The sequence below is a fragment of the Cotesia typhae genome, unplaced genomic scaffold (assembly GCF_013202065.1).
Source record: "Cotesia typhae breed Kobodo isofemale line unplaced genomic scaffold, CoteBio_Ctyphae scaffold_152, whole genome shotgun sequence".
Taxonomy (NCBI): Eukaryota; Metazoa; Arthropoda; class Insecta; order Hymenoptera; family Braconidae; genus Cotesia; species Cotesia typhae.
The window spans coordinates 1549776-1574829 of NW_027423776.1; the positions used below are offsets into that span (position 1 = coordinate 1549776).

Below are 25054 nucleotides of genomic sequence, written 5' to 3' on the forward strand. Positions count from 1 at the left end.
ATAACGCATATCGAACTAAAGACGAAGAAAAATTTCAATTTCTATCACAAATAGTAAGGAGCATTGACAAAAATATCCAGAATGCAATAAAAGAACATTTCTATCGTTGTAGTTACATTGCTCAACTTTGTTTAAACAGGATAATATCTTTTAATTTTCAAAATTTTCATTGAGTGATTAATTGATAATTACGTGAAACTTTCAAATATTAAATTCATGTAACTTGGATCATAATTTTCTAACAGTGAATGAAATAAAGAAGAAAAAAATTTAATACGTTAGTGTTGTTTCTTTTTGCTTGATTTATAATATTAGCGCATCAAAACCATTTTTACCTATAAAAATCATTTTTGACACCCCGGGAAAAAATGATCAGACCTGACCATGCCTGTTCATGTATGATCAGGCCTGAAATTAGACCTGATCATGCCTGTTCATGTATGACCAGGCCTGAAGTTATACATGATCATGCCTGATCAGTTCTGTTCATGCCTGCTCATATCTGGAGTACTAAATACGCTCAGGCCTGATCAGGCCTGTCCATGCCTGACCAGACCTATCCATGCCTGCTCATGTCTGTTCATGTCTAAAGTGTTAAATACGTTCAGGCCTGTCCATGCCTGATCAGACCTCTCCATGCCTGATCATGTCTGAAGTGTTAAATACGCTCAGGCCTGTTCATACCTGTTCATGTCTATTCATGTCTGACCATGCCTGTTTATGACTGTTCCTCTCTGACTATAGTCAGAGATATGATAAAAATTTTTTCTTTGACAAAAAAAAATTTTTGGTCATCTAAAAAGTGCAAAATTATTTTTAACATTACGTTTATTTAAATAATTTTGAAATAAAAAAATTTATTACATTTTCTATGGGATGTTATGGTCTGCTCTGCTCCTGCCTAATATGAAAATCATTACTTATTATATTATTTAAATAAATGTGATATTATAATGAGATTCGGTTACATAAATAAATTAGGACTATCAAAATATATTATAAAACCAATTTTAACATTATATTTATCATAAACTTATTCGATACTCTATGTACTTCATAGAATTGTTACATCTAATATAGCAGCACAGAAGGCGGGAAATTCAAGGCAAACGGATAACACCAGAGTTAAACAGCATTGAGCATGGTTGGTAGTTGGATGGTTGACCGCTGGTGTTACATCCTTACAATAATATGTAATTATTTTTTTTTTTTATTTTATTTTATTATAGAGAATTGCGTATGACTCTATCAAGTACTACAACCATAAAATTAAGCAAAATAATTAATTAAAAATAGTAATGGGTTTTCAGACCTGACCATGTCTGATCAGGCCTGATCAGGTCAATTCATGCCTGATCAGGCATGGTCATTTTTCATGTCTGATCAGGGCTGAAGACTCATGCCTGTTCATGTCTGATCAGGTATGGTCAGGTCTGAAAGCCCATTGTTACTTTCAATGAATTATTTTGCTTTATTTTGTGGATATAGTACTTGATAGAGTCATACGCAATTCTCTATAATGGACTAAAATAAAAAAGAAATGATTACATATAATAATTATACGGCTGTGACACCAGCAGTCACCCATCCAACTACTAATCACGTTCAATGCTGCTTAACTTTGGTGATATCCGTGTGCCTTGAAGTTCCCGTCTGTTGTGTTGCTATCTTATGTGACAACAATTCTATGAAGTACATAACGTATCAAATAAGTTTATCATAAATATAAGATGAAAATTGATTTTATAATATATTTTGATAGTCCTAATTTAATTATTTAACCGAATCTCAATATAACATCACATTTATTGAAATAATAAAATAAGTAATGATTTTAATATTAGGCAGGAGCAGAGCAGACCAAGACATTTCATAGGAAATGTAACAAATTCTCTATTCCAAAATTATTTGAACTTAATGATAAAAATAATTTTGCACATTTTCTCATGACCAAAAAAGTTTTTTTCGTCAAAGAAAAAATTTTCATCACATTTCTGACTATGCAGAGGCTATTATAGACCTGATTAGACATGGACAGGCCTGATCAGACCTAAGTGTGTTTAACGCTTCAGAGATTAAAGACATGAACAGGCCTGGTCAGACCTGAGGTATTTGACGCTTCAGGCATGGGCAGGCATGGACAGGTCTGATCAGGCATGGACAGTAGGGTGGGTCAAAAAAATCGAATAATTTATTTTTGATTTTATACTCTGAAAAATAGGTTCGTAGACACCTAAAAAGAATTCTCTCCAAGTATAAGCTCTTAATTATAACGGGAAGGTCCTCCGCTTTGCGGGTTTCTATTTTTTTCGAATAATCAGATAAAAAAATTTATATCTCGCTTCCAACTGCTTGGAAAAATATTCCGTGGCATAGATTTTGTGAGAAATTGAATGCTTTACAAAAAAGGTCTCTTATGACTTTTTCAAAAACTCAACCGATTAAAAGATATTCATAGTTGAAGTTTGGCTATTTTAAGGAAAATATTCGTTTTTATTATGAATTTTATAAGTCGATGAAAAAAATTATTTCGGATTGCGGAACTCATGATTTTGTAGGAAATTTACTGCTCTACAAAAATGGTCTCTTATGATTTTTGATTAAGTGAAGCCGTTACGAGATATTCATCGTCAAACATTAACGAATATCAATATTTCCAGTTTTTGATCAATAATTCGATAAATTTTAATTTAAACTATGAGTTTCAGGAAAATTTACATAAATTTGAGTTTCGATCGATAAAGAAATGTTATAATAAGTTAGATAAAGAATTATTGGAATTATCATTGATTTTCCTTGGAGAAATGCCTCAAGAAAAGATTTCTTTCAAACGTCCTGGTGCTGTTCATCATGCTAGATGGATGGCTAAGGCCATTTATAGTTTAAAAATGTATCTATTCAGAGATGAATTCAAACTCTCTCAGAAAGAATTGCATGGTCTTCGTCATTTCTGTATTTTTATAGTCACATTGTATTTAAAAGCTTGGTTTTCATCAACTTCTGCAACAACTGCTGCTTATCATGACTTGCAGTTTATGAAAAATTTATTGGAGTACAAACATATCAATCCTTTGATTTCTTCAGCTACGTGTGAAAAAATGATTTCGCACTTATGGTATTTGAGCGATGAACTTGCCATTTTATCACTGTTTGACGATGGCGTTCCATTAGAAGTAAAAAAGTATTGTTGAAGCTGTTAATACTCGTGAAGGTACAGATTCTAAAGCTAAAAGATTTGTAATTGCTAAAAAGATTTGAATTCATTGGCGCAGAGAACTCTGAGTGACTTTGTGTCTAAAAAGTCATTAAATCTTTTCAAAATCTTCGATCTACCGTATGACTTTCTTGATGTCGATGTTGAATTATGGCCTACTAATGAGAGTTATCTCGAAAATAAAGAATACTTTCAACAACTAAAAGTTATCAATGATTCAGCAGAGCGAGCTGTTGCATTAGTCAGTGAATATAATCAATGCTTGACAAAAAATGAAGAACAATTCCAGTACTTATTGCAAGTTGTCAAAGAACATCAAAAAACATTCCCAAATTGTAATAAAAGAAATTATTTATAGTAATAGCGTACTGTTATGTTAAAAATATAGACAATTATATTGCAATTGATAATTCAATAAAAAATTTATCTATAAAAAAGTTAAATACTGGTTGTTTCTCACTTGATTCAATACTTTTCATATTAAATTTGACAAAGAAATATGTCATTCACTTCAAATTAAACTAATCATTGGCTATATGTCGAAAAAATGCTCTAATTTCTTGTTTTAATGCAATCAAACAAGCTCAAGACTGAAAACAATATTAAAAAAATTGTTTATAACATTTCTTTATCGATCGAAACTCAAATTTATGTAAATTTTCCTGAAACTCATAGTTTAAATTAAAATTTATCGAATTATTGATCAAAAACTGGAAATATTGATATTCGTTAATGTTTGACGATGAATATCTCGTAACGGCTTCACTTAATCAAAAATCATAAGAGACCATTTTTGTAGAGCAGTAAATTTCCTACAAAATCACGAGTTCCGCAATCCGAAATAATTTTTTTCATCGACTTATAAAATTCATAATAAAAACGAATATTTTCCTTAAAATAGCCAAACTTCAACTATGAATATCTTTTAATCGGTTGAGTTTTTGAAAAAGTCATAAGAGACCTTTTTGTAAAGCATTCAATTTCTCACAAAATCTATGCCACGGAATATTTTTCCAAGCAGTTGGAAGCGAGATAGAAATTTTTTTATCTGATTATTCGAAAAAATAGAAACCCGCAAAGCGGAGGACCTTCCGTTATAATTAAGAGCTTATACTTGGAGAGAATTCTTTTTAGGTGTCTACGAACCTATTTTTCAGAGTATAAAATCAAAAATAAATTATTCGATTTCTTTGACCCACCCTAATGGACAGGCCTGCTCAGGCCTGATCATATTTAGCACTTCAGACATGAACAGACCTGATCAGGCATGATCATACCTAATTTCAGGCCTGGTCCTACATGAACAGGCCTGATCAAGTCTAATTTCGGGCCTGATCATACATGAACAGGCATGGTCTATAATAAAAGTGTAATAGACTTTTTATAGAGCGTTAAATTCTCTACATTCTCTAAATTCTCTACGGACGCACATATAGGAGGTGTGAATGCCGAGCTAAAAAAATAAAAAAATAAGCGCTTAAAACTTTACTAATGATGTTTTTGAGCTCTCCGAGCACAAAGAGATAGCTGTTCTATGCTTTTGAGCTCTTCGAGTTCAAAAATCTGGTAGAAGTTTCATAGAACATTATTTTTTGAATTTTCAAGCCACAATAACGTTTGAATGAATCAACTGACTTGCACGCAGTAGGCTGCATTTGACGCAGTTTTTTCAGTATCATCAAGAATCCTTGAATTTGAATTGATTAAACTAGGAATTTCGGAGTAATTCCAAAAAAACACTTTTTTCGGATTTTTTTTGTTCACGACATCTCTCGAACAAATCGACCAATTTTGACTAGCTTGGTGGCTATCGACGTGTTTTTATTATGTTGAAAGCTGATTAGTTTTTGGAATTGATCGGTAGAGCCGTTTAAAAGTTATTCCCAAAAATGTCAGAGTTATGTTAAAAAAACACTTGTTTCCGAATATTTCGTCGACAATATCTCTCGAATTAATCAACCGATTTTCACGTTAATATACTAAACAAAAATAAATACAAACATACGTTAACGTTATAATTGAATATTTCTGGTTTTCAAAACCTACTTTTTTTTTTTATTGATTTGGTGTCCAAATTGGGACATGTCAACGATTTTATGTTGCAAAATTGTCCCATAGCAGCATATCGAGAGTAGAGCACTTCCACACGCTCACCCGTGAGGCGTGCAATTAGATTCTTGCTATAATATCTAACGATTAAATACCTTAATATGGATAACATTGATTCAAGTTAAATCTTGATAAATTTCATTCTATCTCTACCAACATGCTTTTTATTAATACAAGAACATACGAATCATTAATCATCACATCACTATTAAATTTTAGATGCAGTTTTCACTTGTCCAAAAAAAGACGGTCAATACGAAGATCCTGTACAATGTGATAAATACTATGATTGCGAAGATGGTATTGCAACAGAAAAGTTGTGCCCAGATGGACTGGTTTTTGATCCGTTAAATCGTAAAATAAATAAATGTGATCAACCTTTTAATGTCGAGTGTGGGGATCGTACAGAATTACGTAAGTGAAAGTTAATCAGGACGAAACATTTCGTTCAATAACTTCATCTTCAATTATTTTAGAGCCTCCTCAGCCAAATAAGAAATGCCCTAGAAAAAATGGATTTTTTCCTCACCCGGATAATTCAATTTGCGATGTCTTTTATAATTGCATAGATGGAGAGTCAGTCGAAATCACTTGTACAACTGGCTTGCATTTTGATGAATACTCTGGTATATGTGTGTGGCCAGATAATGCTAATCGTCAGGTTGTTATCAATAGCAATATTTTTTATATACCTTAAATCTAAGAATAAGAAAATATTAGGAAACTTTCGAATTTGTAAAGGGCTTATGAAAGCTGTATCTTAAAAACATGTAGTACAGTTAAATGTCAGTATTTCAGTCTAGATAAGTGACAACAAATGCCAATTAAATCTATCGATTCGTTTATTTGAAACACATGTAAAATACAATGAAGAGGGTTATCAGACTAAATAACAATACTCTAAACACTGTTTAAAAAACTTAATCTAGATAATTGATTTTTGGCACTTTCTTGCGGCGTACATAAAAGGATAATGAATTAAATTTTTTGTTGATAATTCGTTTACTGCCCTAACCTAGCTGCATTTTAATAATTCTGTCTTTCCGGAAAAAAATGAATTTGCCTCATCATATATATTCATATATAATCACTTATATATAATTAGACCTGAAAATTGGCCAGATATAATCATATATAATTATATATAATTATTTCTATAAAAATAAAAAAAATTAAGCGTGCGCGGGGATCGAACCGGGAACTTGATGCTTATCAGACTAACACGCTACCTGTTTACCTACGAGACTTCCTTGAAGGGCAAAGTTTGTAATAACTACAAGTAATACAAATCGTATACATAATCGATTTTCATAAGTTAAGTTAATTAATACAGTTCCATTATTTCATCCACAAAATACTATAGTTTAAAAGATTATTAATCATTGGAGTAGCAGACTCTGAGATAAAAACAGAGAATGTTTTATAGTAATCACAAAATACCTACTAAAATAGAAAAAAATTATATACAATCGTATATGATTCATATCTAATTATATATGATTTTTGTATAGTTACACTGATAGAAGGATTTGTTTATATTTAATGAACTTTATTAACTATTAATAAGAGATTTTTTAACATCATGGGATTTAATAAATATTTATTACCAGTTAATAAATTATTTATTAACTACGATTTATTAAATGTTAATAAGTGTTTGTTAACAGTTAACCAATATTTATTTAAAATCAAAAGCAGAAATAGCAATTTTCTTTTGACAATTTTAAAACCCGAAAACTGAAATACATGATAATAATTCATATCACTAAATGAATTAATGTTTTTAATATTTGAAAATATAAAAGATAATTATGAGCTTTGATAAAATTTGGTATGTTACAATAAACGTTATTATAATGTAATATAATTAATGCAAATAATTTATAGAGAAGATTTTTGTTTGTAAGCAATCTTCATATCATATGACATTGCAAGTAAGACAAATTCACTCAACGAAATATTTATTAACTTTTATTAAATATTTGTTAACTATTAATAAATACCTATTAACTATTAATAAATGAACTTTCCTCCCAAATAAATATCTATTGAATGTTAGAAAATATTTATTAAAATTTAATAAATCAAACAATTGTCTTCAAACAAATTAAATTTCTAATAATTAATAAATCGTTATATCAGTTTACATATCATTTTATATAATTATTAAAAAATGCTGCATCTAATTAAATATTATTATAGATTAATAAGTTCACAATTTACCTTTGATAAGACATAATTATGCACATAGCTTTACGTTTAATTATATATATGGTCCTATATCAATTAGATCTGATCAGATATAATCATATATAGATTTATATATAATCACTTATAGCCCTAGGTAACTCAGGTCTTATCAGATCTAATTATATGTAGACTTATATAAAATGTACATATAATATATTAGTCTATATGATTATGTATATTTTATATAAAAACTTATATATAATCATATATAAATATATATGATTAGACAAATTCATTTTTTCCCGGGTTATACGTAATCTAAGTAAAATAAATAGTAACCAAAAAATTAAAACAATCTTAAGAATTATATTGATTGTACGTTTATAAGTAATTTCTTTAAAGTGTTTTTTTTAATTATTATTTAGAGTCAGTTTTAACTGTTGTGGTCATATCGCCGACTTCAACTGTTAAGAATAGTACGTTGGGGTCTTTTTGGGCTGTGAAAATCTTAACCTACGCGGCAACCCTTGTGGAAATATTCCTCTGAAAAAAGTCTTCAAAACTCTTTAAAACTCTTTATAAGACTTTCTGAAAGTCAACATAACCTTAAATAAGGAAAAGGAAGAGTTTAAAAGTCTTCATAACTCTACAAAAACCTACAAAAGTCAAATATTCCCATAAATTTCGGAATTTTCGCAAGAGTTATGAAGAGTTAAAAAGACTTTCTCTGATTTAAAAAAAAAAAAATATTAGCAAAAAATATGACTTTTAGGTAAAAGGAAAACTTTTTAAATAAAAGTACGAAATATATAAATCATGAATTTGGTTGGTATGAAGTGAAATATTTTATTTATTTTTTTTTTTCATAGCTGTAGTGGATAACAATATCATAAATATAAATTCTTACATATTCAAATGTAATTTTAGGCTTATCAAGGTGCCTTTTACAGTAAGTAGTAACATTTTTATTTTCGCGTACAATTTTTACAGTTTTCTGTCTGGACCATATCAGTACAAAAATATGAATTTTTGAAATTTTAACTGTTCAAAATATGAAAGTTACAAGATTTGCCACACTCAATTAAGATAAAAATGAAAAAATAAAATTTTGAGAAAAAAAATGAGAGAAAAAATAAAAGTTTTAAATTCGAAAATTAATACGTTATGCTAGTGGAAGTATGAACAAATTGTCGTGTACTTATTAATGCGCTCATGGAAAAAAATTCAATAATCACATTTTTTCTATAGTCAGAAAAAAGAACATTTCAAAAATAACAGTATAAAATGTACTGATATATATGGACCAGACAGAAAACTGTGAAAATTGTACGCGAAAATAAAAAATGTTACTACTTACTGTAAAAGGCACTTTGATAAGCCTAAAATTACATTTGAATATGTAAGAATTTATATTTATGATCAACAGATTCGGTAGAATCTGGCGCCAAGTTCCGTTCTCAAGTCAGACTACCGAGTGTGTATATACCGTAAGCAGAATCGTTTTTTGAGGTTACAAGTTTTTTTTCAAATTTAATTTGATTTTTTTTTTATATGATATTTTATAATAGTAGTTCATGCTTTTTATTACGCGTATTACTTGATTATTATCAATTATCTTTATAATTTCTATTTAAAATTATTAAAAATAATCAGCACAAACTATAGCGACCCAGATTTTTAGATTTTAACTTTTTTCTTATGTAAAAAGCGGACGGCCAGAGACTAAATAATATAACGATGCATGCTAATCTTATAATAGGTGGGAAACTACAGTGAAAAAAGATATTTGACAGCATGCAATTACACACGCCAGGCAGCGTAAGAATAACTTTTACATGAACTATAGCTTAAAGGGAATAGTTTGCCACCGGAAATGTATTAAATTAAAATTGTCAATTTTTATTATAATTACAAAAAAACCTGAAATCTGAACAAAAACAGTTTCACTGTAAAAAAATCGTGCCAAGTCCACGTTCATAAGACTATTAAGAAAAAAATTTTATTTCTTTACAAAAAGATATAAAATAAAAAATTAAAAAATCCAAGTAACCTATATGATTGTATATGATTTTGGAAAATTAAAAAAATTTTTGTAAATTTAAAAATTAAAAGAAACAATTTTGGAACGTACTTGGTGTGTGTTATTGTGTACTTCAATTTTTTTTAAGTGTCCTAGCAGATACAATTTAGGAATTTCATAAAAAGTGAAATATTTCGTAACTACACACACTAAGTACGTTCCAAAATTGTTTCTTTTAATTTTTAAATTTACAAAAATTTTTTTTTAATTTTCCAAAATCATATACAACCATATCGGTTACTTGGATTTTTTAATTTTTCATTTTAAATCTTTTTGTAAAGAAATAAAATTGTTTTTTCTTAATAGTCTTATGAACGTGGACTTGACACGATTTTTTTACAGTGAAACTGTTTTTGTTCTGATATTGTTATCCACTACAGCTATGAAAAAAAAAAATAAAATAAAATATTTCACTTCATACCAACCAAATTCATGATTTATATATTTCGTACTTTTATTTAAAAAGTTTTCCTTTTACCTAAAAGTCATATTTTTTGCTAATATTTTTTTTTTGAAAAAATCAGAGAAAGTCTTTTTAACTCTTCATAACTCTTGCGAAAATTCCGAAATTTATGGGAATATTTGACTTTTGTAGGTTTTTGTAGAGTTATGAAGACTTTTAAACTCTTCCTTTTCCTTATTTAAGGTTATGTTGACTTTCAGAAAGTCTTATAAAGAGTTTTAAAGAGTTTTGAAGACTTTTTTCAGAGGAATATTTCCACAAGGGAAGAGTCGAATCTCAACCAAGCTGGTTTTTCGAAGACCAGCTTGGGATTCAAACCTACACCTGGCCTGTGAGTCAGTCCTAGTGTTTTATAGGTCATGCGCCTTAGACCACTCGGCTAACGTCACTGGCTTATTTCTTATGGTGAATCTGATTTATTTGAATATGTGATGACTCCTGAGATAAGGAAGTTTTACGCGCGAATACTAGCTATTTATTCATCATTCTGTTAATTTTTTTCAACGATTAGATTCAAAAATAAAAAAATCAATTTATGAAGAACTATCCTTTACATACTCAAGACAAGTTTCCGATAATTTTTTTTTTTTTCAATAGTTACTTGATCAAAAAGCATCCCAGTGGTTTGTTCAAAATTTAAAAGTTCCTTGTCCTACATGTTCTTAAAGAAAAATACTTCTCAAATACATTACTTTTTAAGCTCAACTCGGTAAGTCGGGTTGTTGAAATAAAATTAACATCAAATAAATCGTTAAAAAATATCGCAGTACACGGAAAAAAATGAGGAAAATGGTTTACCCTGAAGGCCATCCCTGCAACTTCCCGCTACTTTCGTAATTAAGCGCTCGAAATTGCACTTATTATATTTTTGAGCTCTTCGACCTCAAAAATCTAATTTTTGTGTAGTTTTGAGCTCTCCGAGCTCAAAAGTATGATAGTAGTATAATAAATCACTATTTTTTTAATTTTCAAACCGCAATAACTTTTGAATATATGAACCGATTTTCACGCGATTAGCGGCATTTGACGCAGTTTTTCAAATTCTATGATATACTTCTAACCACAAATTGATTAGACCAGAAATTTCGGTGTAATCCGAAAAAAACACTTTTTGTCGATTTTTTTCATCAACGATAACTCACGAACGAATCAGCAATTTTGACCGGCATGGTGGCGATCAACGTTGTTTTTTTATGTTAAGAGATGATTAGTTTTTGAAATTAATCGGTCAAGCCGTTTAAAAGTTATGAGAGGTTTGCATACACACACACACACACACACATACACACACACACATACACACACACACACACACACACACACACACATGTGCGCGCGCACGTATATATATATATATATATATATATATATATATATATATATATATATATATATATATATATATATATATATATATATATATATATATATATATATATATATATATATATATATATATATATATATATATATATATATATATATATATATATATATATATATATATATATATATGTGTGTGTGTGTGTGTGTGTGTGTGTGTGTGTGTGTGTGTGCATACAGATATAGAGACAGCATCGAGGGAGTAGTCAGGGAAGCGTCCTGAGACCTTAAAATGTCGAGATCTGATGAACACTCGATTTTGCCAAAAGGGGTGAAAACAATAACTTCCCGATTTTTAAAAATCTTTGATTTTCTCAGCAGGAAGTTAAAAAATTCGCGTAAAAGTTACAATAGTAACATCGTAATCCCGGACTCGACTTTTAATATCTTGATTATTATAATTTTATAACTTAAAAATTACTATTTGCTTATGAACTTTTACGATGCGAACATCGTGATTCTAACAAATGATGTAAGTACAATTCTGCCGTCTACAAAATACGATTTGAGTAATAGAAAAGTACGATGTTGTTTAGTTCATTTTTTTCTCATAAGACCAAGTGAATAAGGATGTATAGTATGTTCAAGTAAAAGAGACAGGATCCAATAACTTGTGACGCCACTATTAGACCAGGGTAGAAGCCTTAAAAAATAATGAAAAGTGAAAAAAAATTATAATAGGATGAAACCTATTAGAAAAGGAGGGAAATATGATAAAAATGAAAAGAAAAATAATTTACGGGCGATCTGAGGTCGGGAAGGGGATGGGGGTGAGTTTTTAAGGGTAAAAAACGGTTTTTCTCGATTTCCGGCAAAACTAAAAATCCTATCGAAAAAAGTCAAATGGCAAAGTTGTAGATAATAAAAAGATCTAAAACTTTTGTATTTGCACTTTTTTCACATAATCTCAAAATTTACGTAAAAAATTCAAAAAACCAAGTTTTTTGGTTTTTATTTTTATCTTTTACAAAAATTTTTTTTTTTAACGAAATTTTGTGAAAACTTACCTTTTTATGTCCCAAATACGCTGTAATTTATTTGATTAAAAATATTTATTTTTTCACCTTGTTTTGAATTAATATCGAAAAAACACCCTAATTTTCAATCGAAAATTCACCCGTCAAAATATCAGCTTTTTTCAAAAAGTTGGTATGGTTTCTGCTCGTTGGAATCTCTACTTTCCGATGGTGAAAAAAAAATATATGTTACTATGGTAAATCTTCTCACAAAATGCAAAAATTAAAAAAAAACTGGAATTCGAAAAATTTTTTTTAATTATTATAAATAATTTTGAGCTATTTATTAAAATTTACACTTTCATTACTCCAAAAACGTTAGATTACATGTGACGATGATAAAAAAAAATTGCAAATAAAAATATACTACTATAATTAACAAACAAATAAGTTAATTAAATTAATATTTAATAAGACATCTACAATATTTGGAGAAAGGTGTCTAATTTTTTTTAAATTATATGCGTAGATGCCTATTTATAACTATTTTGAGATAAATTATATATATTATATAAATTATATATACCTGAGTAGATATACCTGAGTGACCTACGAAAAATTTTAGCCCATCAAAAGGTATTTCGTGGAGAAATGGTGAAGAGGCTAGGCGGGTCTGGGTCTTACTACATACATATCTACAATTATATACTATATATTTCGTAGCAGCTGTTACAACCGCTAGCCTAACCAGTATTCGAAATACAGTGCAGTATACAACATCGTTTATAAAAATACACGTGCACGCTGAGTTTCTTGAAGATAATTGTGACAAGTTTACTTAAAAAAACAATAAAACTTTTCGAATCTGCATAGGAAGGTAAATACTATCTCTATTTTTATCTGTATCAATCAACTCAATAGATTGAAATTAAATGATATTTTAGTACAAGATAAAAAAATAATTATCTTCTTAATTTGCACAAACAAATTTAGTTAATATAAAAAAAAAAAAAAAAAATTTTGACATTGATTTCTTTAATATTTTTGTATTTCATGGGAGTTTATTCACGATTAAATAGTGAAGACATTATTAATTCGATTTTGTCTTTTCAGATTATTATTATGGATGAATCTGTTTGTATCATTTGCAATAAGGCAGATGATAAGCAAGTGTATGCAATAAAAAAAGCAGCTTTGAATCGTTTAGTGGTATCCAGCAAGAAAAGAATCGACAATAAATACAAAAAATTTGAGACTTTGACCTCAGCTTTTATTCATCGAAGTTGTCAAAGTCAATATAATGACGAGACCGCAATAGCTACATTTTGTAGTTCAAGACAAAAAAAAGCAAAGGAAGGAAAAGAAGTAATTAAAGATGCTCTTGGATTTAATTTTGAATCTCATTGCTTTATCTGCGGTGGATTTTTCGGTAATATATCAAAAGAAAAAATTTCATGTGTTCAAAGCAACGATACAAGAAATAATGTATTACAGTATATTAAAAAACAGAACACATTAAATGATTTTGATAAAAAGATTTCAGCTCGTTTGCAAAATGTACCTGATTTAGTCGCAGTAAAAGCGCATTATCACAATGCTTGTATGGCTAATTTTTATAACAAAAGAACAGAAAGAAAAAGGGGTCGCTCAGCATATGAAAACACTAAGAATTTTATTAGTTATCTTATTAATTATATAGTTGACAACGAAACAGAATGTCAATTTTCTGTAAATGAAATAAAAGAGGGATTTTCAGGAGATCTTCCAGACTACACAACTATTAAAAATAAATTGAAAGAGCATTTTCAAAACGATATCGAGTGTCATTTAATTAAAAGGGACATGATTATTTTATACAAAAATGGTACTGCAAGTAAGAAACTCTGCAAAGACTGGTACGAAAAAGATTAAAAAGTAAAGAAGACGAACGTACTAGAATTGTTGAAATGGCTGCTGACATTATTTTAGAAGATATACGTTCTAAAGTATATGATATGAATTACTACGAAACTCTCGATATAGACGAAGGCAATCTTTTTAAGGATGTTCCTCAAACTTTGCAAGTTTTTTTGAATGTTGTGTGTAAGAGTAATAAAGAAAAAAGTAACAATAACGTTCGTAGGATGGATAAAAAAGTGGCCACAATGTCTCATTGCATCATCACATCTGTAAGGCCACGTTCTTTTTTATCTCCAATTTTACTTGGTTTGTCGTCTATGATTCACAAAAATATGCCTCGAAAGGATTGATCGACTCATTATCCAATTTAGGTTTGTGTTCCTCATACAAAGAAACTTTGCGCTTTGAAGCTTCGATTATCAAGGACCCTGCTAATCATATTGTTTCTCCAGATTCATATGTTCAATTCGTTTTTGACAATGCCGATCATAATACATGCACGATTGATGGCAAAAATACTTTCCATGCAATGAGTGGAATAATGGTTGTTACTCCAGCGTCTAGTGTTACTTCAAAGAAAAGCATCTCTAGATTAAAACAGATTCCATCTTCTGAAGAAATAGGTGAAATTGGATTCGTGAAATTGAAACATTTTGAAAAAAAAAACTCTGATGGATTAAAAACAGTTAAGATAGAAGATGTTTTAGATGTTACGGACAACTATGAAATTTCTTCGGCAGATTTTACATGGACTTATTCAAAATTTGCAAACAACAAATCCGATGGTTGGAATGGGTTCATGGAGAAGATACATACTAATTTGGCTTATCATGTTTCAAAAATTATTCCTGTGCCATTTATAAAAAATCCACCGAGTGATTATAATACTATTTTTACATCGTTGGTAGAAGCGGCAGAGCAATGCCAAAAACAAGAGCAAAAAATTGTGTTCGTAACGTTTGATCAGCCGCTATACTATAAAGCTCGTGAAATCTTGGCCAATATTGATTTAAATAATGATCCTTACAATTTGTCCTCGATTCAAGTAAGACTTGGGGGATTTCATTTAATGATGTCGTTCCTCGGAGCGATTGGATTCATCATGGATGGTAGTGGACTAAAGGAGGCTTTTTGTGAAATATATGCTGAAAATTCGTCCGACAAAGCTCTCTCCGGGCACGCATATGCACGAGCTATCAGAGGACATTTTCTAGTACAACTCGCCTTGTCTGAAATAATTTTTCATCGATGGAGTTATCAGACACAGAAAAGGCGCTAATGGATACATTTTTGCAGGATTTAGGAACTGAAAATTTCGAAGACAATTTGCATCAAGATGATTTTCAGATCATAAAAGAAAAATTTATCGAGCATCTAAAATTAGTACAAAAAGAGGTCCTACCGCAAAACTTTGGATGCAGTACTGGCAAATGATCTCATTGGTTAAAGATTTCATACGGGCTGAACGTGCAGGTAATTGGGAATTACATTTAAAATGCGTGGAAAGAATGCTTCCTTATTTTCATGCAAGTGGGTACTTTCTATACGCAAAATCTGCTCATCTTTATCTCCAAGATATGCGTAAGCTTAAAGACACAATAAATGATGATTACGAGTTTACGCGATTCACTGAAGGATTATTTACAATTAGACGCACTAACAAGTTTTGGTCGGGAGTTTGGTCGGATATGACGATCGAGCAAGTTTTGATGAGATCTATGAAAACTCAGGGTGGACTTACACATGGTCGTGGTTTGTCTGAAAGTGTTTTAACAAAATTCGTATTAACAATGATCATACTTGTCGAAGTTTGCAATGCTATGGAAAATTTTTGTAATGTTTCTTTTGCAACAACAGAGCAACACATTGATTCTAGGGAATATCGAATAAAAAGAGATGTAGCTGATTTACAAATATTACAAAAATTTTTTAACAGGTATGATCCTTTTCCAGAGACTGATAACATTATGTCAATATTTTCTGGAATTATTGGCAGTAATTCTGTAAATTGCCATGAAGCGTATGAAGAAGGAAAAAATCTTTGCAAGCTATTGTTGGAATGAACTTTGGCAGTGTAAAATTTAAAAGGAAAAACAAAGTCTTGTCTCTAAAAACAGTTCAATCTTCCGTTAAAGTGAACGGAGATATTGTAGCTATCGATCCATTATTGTTGTTTCAAAGAATATCGTTAACCATTGACAGTAAAAAGATATGGAAACTTATTTACAATATGAGCTTGCACCTTTTCCATTGTCACTTTTTACAGAAAATGGCCTCAGGAAAAATGTAAAATCTCAACTCTACGATTTATTTGTGAGTGCGAATGGACCAACGCTTTCTGACGGTGTAGTGTATGTCGTTGACGGTGGATTTTTACTGCACAAAGTAATTTGGCAAAAAAATGATACGGTAGAAGAGATAATGAATAAATATTTGCGCTATGTAGAAAAACATTACGCAGTAAGCAGCTATATTGTCTTTGATGGGTATCCTGACATTAAAAAATCAGTTAGTGTCACAACAGTACCAGCAGCTACTTCAACTAAAAAAGGAGAACGTAGTCGTAGAAAAACCTCAGACAATATTCCAGAGTTCGATTATCAAAATCATACAAAAATACCTTTTTTGCAAGAAAAATTTTTATCTAACGAGAAAAATAAGGATAAAATAATAAAAACTTTGATGAAAAGATTACAGTCACGAGGATTTTCCTGTAACCAAGTAGAAGAAGATGCTGATGCTGACATAATTGAAACCGCAATAAAAGTAGCAATGAGTACCAATAAAACTGTCATTGTTGTGGGTCAAGATATTGATCTTTTGGTCCTTTTAAATCAGTTAAATTCATGTAATCATGACATTTATTTTCTCAAACCAGGTTCTGGAAATGTAAAAGACCTATTTTTCACGTCTCATAGTTTCAAACATGAATCCTTAAGAAACATTGTTGCATTTCTGCATTGTTTTTCTGGTTGCGATACAACATCTGGATTTGCCGGAAAAGGAAAGAAAAGTATCGTCAATTCATTATTAGACGCTAAAAATTTGTCAAATTTGGCCAATGTTTTTTATAAGAAAGATGCAAGTAACGAAGAAATAAAAAAAAAATGGGTTACAACTAATCAAATCTATTTATAAATGTAAAAATGAAAAAATTACACTGAATCAATTGAGGTTTAAAAAATATCAATTGGCAAAAATTAAATCATCTTTCGTTTTGGCTAACCTCCCACCCACAGAAGGAGCAGCAGAACAACATTGTTACAGAGCATATTATCAGCTTCAAACTTGGTTGGGTAACGAACTAACAGCAACAGATTGGGGCTGGAAGCAATTTCAACGTGGAATTATGCCCAAATTTACACAAAAAGAATTAATTCCGGAAATATTGCTCAAAACTATTTGCTGCAGCTGTGAAACTGGATGTAACAGTTTGAAATTTGGTTGCCGAAAACATGGTTTAAAATGCACAAATTTATGTTCAAACTGTCAAGGTTCTGAAAATTGCTCCAATATTGAAGAAGAAACCTATGCGAAAGTTGATGATTCAGAAGAAATTGTGGATGAAGAACCAACGCAGTCTGGAAATAATGTTGGAGAGGAAGAAGGTGATAGTTATGAAGATTTCGAAGATCTACTAGAGTCGGAGATGTTTGACGAATCTAACGATGAAGAAATGCCAGCAAAAAGACAAAAACTAATGGATAAGTGATTAGAATTGAAGATAAGGTATTTATGAATGATAAGATTAATGTGTTTAAAAATATTGTAATGAATAACGCAATGAGAATAAAGCATCTACATTTAATAGTACGATTTACATTTATATTTATCTATAATGAGATTTTCTATGACATGAATGTAATTAGCATTAAATAAATCAACTTTTTAATTGAAACAAATTGCAGCAATCACATTTTTTAGATGAAATTATTTATAATAATTAAAAAAAATTTTTCGAATTCCAGTTTTTTCTGAATTTTTGCATTAAACATATATTTTTTTTTTCACCATCGGAAAGTAGAGATTCCAACGAACAGAAACCATACCAACTTTTTGAAAAAAGCTGATATTTTGACGGGTGAATTTTCGATTGAAAATTAGGGTGTTTTTTCGATATTAATTCAAAATAAGGTGAAAAAATAAATATTTTTAATCAAATAAATTACAGCGTATTTGGGACATAAAAAGGTAAGTTTTCACAAAATTTCGTTAAAAAAAAATTTTTGTAAAGATAAAAATAAAAAACCAAAAACTTGGTTTTTGAATTTTTACATAAATTTTGAGGTTATGTGAAAAAGTGCAAATACAAAAGTTTTAGATCTTTTATTATCTACAACTTTGCCATTTGACTTTTTTCGATAGGATTTTTAGTTTTGCCGGAAATCGAGAAAAACCGTTTTTTACCCTTAAAAACTCACCCCCATCCCCTTCCCGACCTCAGATCGCCCGTAAATTATTTTTCCTTTCATTTTTATCATATTTCCCTCCTTTTCTAATGGGTTTCATCCTATTATGATTTTTTTTGGTTTTAAAAATTATCGACCCTGGACTATATCGAGAAGTTGTTCAGTGGGTCTTATGCAGTAACTGAATGGTACTTTGAGTGTTACTTCGGATAGCTCATTGAAAGAGCCTTTGGCACGTAACTCGAAAACTCAGTTCGATTCTGGGATTTGAGAGAATTTTTCGGTTATGAAAAGATTCTTTTTATGTGATTCCCCCTCACCCTTCAACCTTTCTTCTCCCGTTTTTATTTACGGCGTAAATTCAAATTTCATATTAAATAAATAGTTAAAAATATTTTTTTTTCAATTTGGGTCGTAGAAAAAATTCTATTGTACCGACTTAAATATATTACACTTGTTATTTATATACTTTACTGTTCTCACATCGTAATTTCTGGTACAATGTATATGACTATATATTCTTTTAAGTAGAGTACTTTCTGTAATAGAATTTTCTATGTAACATGGTAAAAATTAATACGTTGTTAGTATGATCCGGCACTATGATGTTTCATAAGACAAATTATGATGTGACCATAGTAATTTTTCGTATAACTTTTTTTCCGTGTACGGCGATTTCAAAAAGGTCCTCTGTGAAATAATTTTCAAATTTTCAAACTTGAAGGCTTAAAAAATACATTCTTAAGTACTCCATTTATATGTAAATTCTTCTTTATACCTTACAATAGTGAATTATAATTTCGATTTCCAATCGATTTTAATATTTGACGTCCTCACAAACTTTTTTTTAAGTAGATTTGTCGAAAATCTGTACTATCGCAGTTTTCCTTATAGCGCATTCGGAAATCGATTTGTAGATAATTTAAATTCCAATTACTATTTCTCTTTTACATAGAATCTGACGAAGATAAATTCAACTATTAATAAGTTATGAGGTGACAAAAATATAGGTGTTCAAACAAAATCTTAAAGTCTAAATTTCCTCGTATTTGATATTTGAAACGATTTTTTACAAAGTTATAGAGGTCTTTGAATATCATTTTAGAGAGTGGAATTTATTTATCATAATTAGATTTCTGTTCTACTGGGGAAAAAAATATTCTTGGTCTACATACATAAATAAAAATCAAGAAGTTTGAAAAAATTGCGGGCTGAATATACGTAGATGTACTGAGATACAATAAGGAGATAACAATTATAATGTCCGTAAATTTACTAAGGTGTATGCTGATCAACGACTATCTCATAATCCATATAATATGAAAATATTTCCAAATCTAAGTTGATCTTCTTAGATATACACGGAGAGAAAATCCTATGAAAAATTACGATGGTAACATCGTAATTTTTAGTATAAAACATTGTAGTGCCGGACCAGAACTCAAACATTATAATTTATACGATGCAACATCGTAAATTTCTATCACTCAAATGAAAAAGAAGTTTAGTTCACCGAAAAAATAATCCTGTGTCACCGAGGAATCGAACCCGGTATCCTCTCCGCCACAGGCTTCAAGGTTTACCCCCTTACGCCATCAGAGGGAATATCTATACTTTCTGTTCAGTTACGTAATAAGACTCTCCATACATCCGTGTAAAAAAAAATTGTCCCAAAAATGTCCCAAGCTTGAGACATCCAAACGTGACACAATTTGGGACATCTCAGAAATAAACAGAAATTTTCAAATAGTGCATTTAAGTAATTTTTCGTCAATTTTACGTATTTTTTTGAAAATTTTCAGAATGATTCTTCAATTGTACTACAATTTTAAACGTTTATTAAATAATTTAATAAAAAAAAATTTATTTTTGCACAGCTGTAAATTTGTCTAGGAATTGATGGATAAAACATTTATTGACTATTTTTGGGACAATTGAAGGACAACTTTGGGACAATTCAAGGACAATTTTGGGACAATTTTAGGACATTTTTGGGACATTTCAAAAATTTTTTTAGAACTTTTTAAAAATATTTTTAAGACAATTTTGAACGTTTTTTAAATTATTTTAAAAAAGACAATTTATTATTGCACGGTCATGGATTTATCGTAAGATTAATGAATGAAAATTTTAGGACATTTTTGGGACATCTTTAGGACAATTTTGAGACATTTTAGGGACAATTTTGGGACTTTTTTGGAACAATTTTGGGTCAATTTTTTGACATTCTTAAAATATTTTTAGGACATTTTTTGAATGTTTTCAAAATAATTTTGAACGTATTTAAAATGATTTTAAGACAATTGTTTTTTGCACGCCTGTAGATGCATCATAAAATTGATGGATAAAAAATTTTAGGACAGTTTTACGACAATTTTAGAACAATTTCAGGACATTTTAAAAATATTTTTAGGACATTTTTTTAATATCTTGAGGACAATTTTAAACGTTTTTTCAAATGATTTCGAAAAAAACAATTGTCTCGAAATCAATTAAAAAACGTTTAAAATTGTCCTCAAAATATTTAAACGATGTCCTAAAAATTTTTATCTATCAATTTTAGGAAGCATTTACAACCGTGCAAAAAACAATTGTCTTAAAATTATTTGAAAAAACGTTTAGAATTGTCCTCAAAATATTAAAAAAATGTCCTAAAAATATTTTAAAAATGTTAAAAAATTGTCCCTAAAATGTCTCAAAATTGTCCCAAAATTTTCATTCATTAATCTTACGATAAATCCATGACCGTGCAATAATAAATTGTCTTTTTTAAATTCATTTAAAAAACATTCAAAATTGTCTTAAAAATATTTTTAAAAAGTTCTAAAAAAATTTTTGAAATGTCCTAAAATTGTCCCAAAAATGTCCTAAAATTGTCCCAAAAATGTCCTATAATTGTCCCAAAATTGTCCTTAAATTGTCCCAAAGTTGTCCTTCAATTGTCCTAAAAATAGTCAATAAATGTTTTATCCATCAATTCCTAGACAAATTTACAGCTGTGCAAAAATAAATTTTTTTTTATTAAATTATTTAATAAACGTTTAAAATTGTAGTACAATTGAAGAATCATTCTGAAAATTTTCAAAAAAATACGTAAAATTGACGAAAAATTACTTAAATGCACTATTTGAAAATTTCTGTTTATTTCTGAGATGTCCCAAATTGTGTCACGTTTGGATGTCTCAAGCTTGGGACATTTTTGGGACAATTTTTTTTTACACGGGCAGTAGTTGGTCATCTTTCGGTGGTGGCGTCGCAAACTACTGGACTCTGTCTCTTTTTTATTAAAACATATAGTATACGTCCTTATTCACTTGCTCTTACGGGAAAAAAATTTACTAAATAACATCGTAATTTTCAATAATTCAAATTGTATTCTGTAGACGGCAGCATCGTAAAAATCAACATACTGAAAGTCTAGTCCTGGATTACTATGTTACCATCGTAATTTTTTATAGGATTTTTTTTCCGTGTATGTAGAATTACAAAATTGTATAAGTTATATGAATTATGAGACATACGAGAACTAACGTTCATGTAAGTAAATACACGGACATTATAATTGTAATATCTTTAAATCATCGTACATTCACAGACATCTAGCTCTCTATTTTTAACTTCCCGCTAAGAAAATTAAAAATTTTTAAAAATCGGGAAGTTATTGATTTTACCCCGTTTTGCAAAAATCGAGTTTTCAACGGATCTCGACGTTTTAAGGTCCTAGAAAGCTATTTCGAGGGTTCCCGAAAGGGTGTCACTATGTTTGTATGTGTGAGCTCAAAAGCATAAAAAAGCTATCTCTTTGAGCTCGAAGAGCTCAACATAACACATAAAGTAGATTTTGATTAACCCCGTTAGTTTCGTGACTAGGATAAAATAGGATAAAATGGGTGTCCCTGCCTTCGCCTTTTTTTTTTACAACACTGAATACATTTGCTCTTTATTTTGTACCTACTTTTTTTTTTTTTTTTTTTTTTTATTAATCTATAATTAATTGGTTACTTTTATAAAATAAGATAAAATAGACGATAAAACGTCATAAAAGTGTAATTTTAATCGCTTCGATATGGAATTAACGGGAAATTGCGGGGATGGCCTTTAAAAACAACCGTTTTCCAGATTTTTTTTATCTGCATAGATTTAATATAAATTCACGTAGATCTGAAACATTTTTTTCAGGATAGTTTAAATTGTTCTTTGTAATTGCTAACAACCTATTTTTATACATTTCTAAATCATGAAGCTATTTTATGTTATGATGCATCACTAAATCGAAGTATATTTAATCGTCATGTTTATTTACCATTTATCATTATTTTGAATTAGATTTCACAATTTCTGTAAATTCAATATGAATTTCTCGTGTAATATAGTTTTTTTTGTGTCATTAGGGCTGTGGGGCAGTTAATAAGACTCTTAAAGATGGTTTTGAGTGTCCAAAAGAGCGACAAATTGATGATAGAGGTCAGGTTGTCGATCATCCAAAATATGCTCATCCTGAAGATTGTCAAAAGTTCTATGTTTGCTTAAATGGAGATACTCCTCGTGAACAAGGTTGTAGTGATGGAACTGTATACAATGAAGATCAGCAAAGATGTGATGTACCAGAAAATGTACCAGGATGGTAAGATAAAAAAAACTTTCTAGTCTAAGACTTATGTACGTCAAGCTATCATTTATTATTTTTTTTTTCTCAGTGAGGATTGGTACAAAACAGATGAAAAAAAGGCTTAAATTGATTTACTCCAACTATTCACTATTTAATGATATTGTCCATGTGTAACTCTATCATCTACAAAAATTGATAAATATAAATTTCATCATCCTGAATTATATAATTTTATTCAATAGATTTAGCGTGATTTCAATACATCTTCAAACTAAGATAAATCGATTGCATAAAGTTCTGGAGTTCTATTATATATACACTAAGCTTAGAAATGGATAGATCATTAAACTGTATGTATTTATATGACGTGCATTAGATCTTAATATAGGTAAACATTTTTCTTAATATTACTGAACTGAACCTAATGACTGTAGACAAATAAAAGGTATCAATAAATACTAAATGATAGTTTTTTTACAATGATATGTAAATTAATCTCTTCAAAAATTGAAAAGTAATTATTTCCCCCTCGTTTTCCAAAAATTAAATTTTCATTACGTTCAGAGGTCTTACAAAACGCTAAGAGTAAGCAGCGAGATCGATTGAGATACGATTTGCAGCTTCTAAAAGAACTTTGTTGTCTTTAGATTTTCTAATTAAGGTAATTTTGCTCGGTTGATTTTAAGGGATTGAAACGGAAGGAAACTGATTATAACTGTTCCACTCGTTCTCTTTGGTCAGCCCTTTATTTATTTAAGGGCGCCCCTGAATTTTTAGGCACAGTATTGAGAAACTGTGCCAGAGCATGGAGTAATTCTACGGGGTCGTGAGAGATTGCCAGGAAGGAAACAAAAATTATCAAGGAAATTCATTTTTCAAGAAATTTTATTTAACCAACCCCATTTACAATAATAATCCCCTTACATTTATTTAACACTAAATCCTAGGTCCTATTCCCGTTTATAAGTCGGTTTCCTATCATAGTTACTATCCCCGACAGTACCCTCATATGGAGCGACCATACCGAGGTTTCTAACTTATTCCGGTGTACCCTCCCCCCCTGAGCGTCTATACACGGTTTCCTATCATAGTGCTTAATCCCGACGATACCCTCATATGGAGCGACCATACCGCGGTTTCTAAGTGTGCCCAGGAAACAGAGGAGGATACGATGAATCCTTAGGCAACACTGTAATTATTTTTCTCACATGCACCCACAATATAATTTTATAATCCAAACATACGAAATATTCCTATAATTTTACCGATTGATTTTTTTCAAATGTTATTTAGTAAGATTGTTATTTAATTCCATTTTCAAATTAACTAATTTTCCCTTTATTCAATTTTCTATTCATTCCTAATCCAAGTTCTTAATGAAATTAATTTCCTAATTAAAATTCTTAACTAATTTACTGCCGTGGTCTTAATAATACAACAATAAATATTTAATATCAAGAAGTCTTCGTATCTTGTATAAATAGGTTAAAATCTGACGACAGAGGTCTTAATAATCTGCCGACAATGTGTTCGCTATGCCCAAGTATTTCATAATTTTATGTTACTTAATTTAATTTTGTTAATTTTTATTGTTGCCAGAAATTTTGCGAATTACAATTTTACTTCGATTGATTTAATTTCATTTTATAAGTTGTTTTTATCCGAATTGACTTTTGCCGAAATTTATAAATTATTTTATTTAATTTGTTTGAATTTTGTCCAAATAATTTAGTCAGAGTTAA

General features: G+C 29.7%; 1 protein-coding gene across 2 annotated transcripts in view; it reads left to right on the forward strand.

Annotated features, from left to right (window-relative positions):
• Window positions 1-23754, forward strand: part of LOC141536275 (protein obstructor-E) — a 36392-nt gene extending 12638 nt beyond the window's left edge. For both annotated transcript variants that reach the window (XM_074256686.1, XM_074256688.1), the window contains exons 2-5: window positions 5543-5737; window positions 5800-5984; window positions 23095-23327; window positions 23401-23754. In XM_074256686.1, coding sequence (XP_074112787.1) covers window positions 5543-5737; window positions 5800-5984; window positions 23095-23327; window positions 23401-23437 — 650 coding nt within the window. In that variant the 3' untranslated portion in view covers window positions 23438-23754. The remainder of the gene's footprint in view (window positions 1-5542; window positions 5738-5799; window positions 5985-23094; window positions 23328-23400) is intronic.
• The last annotated feature ends 1300 nt before the right edge of the window (window positions 23755-25054 follow it).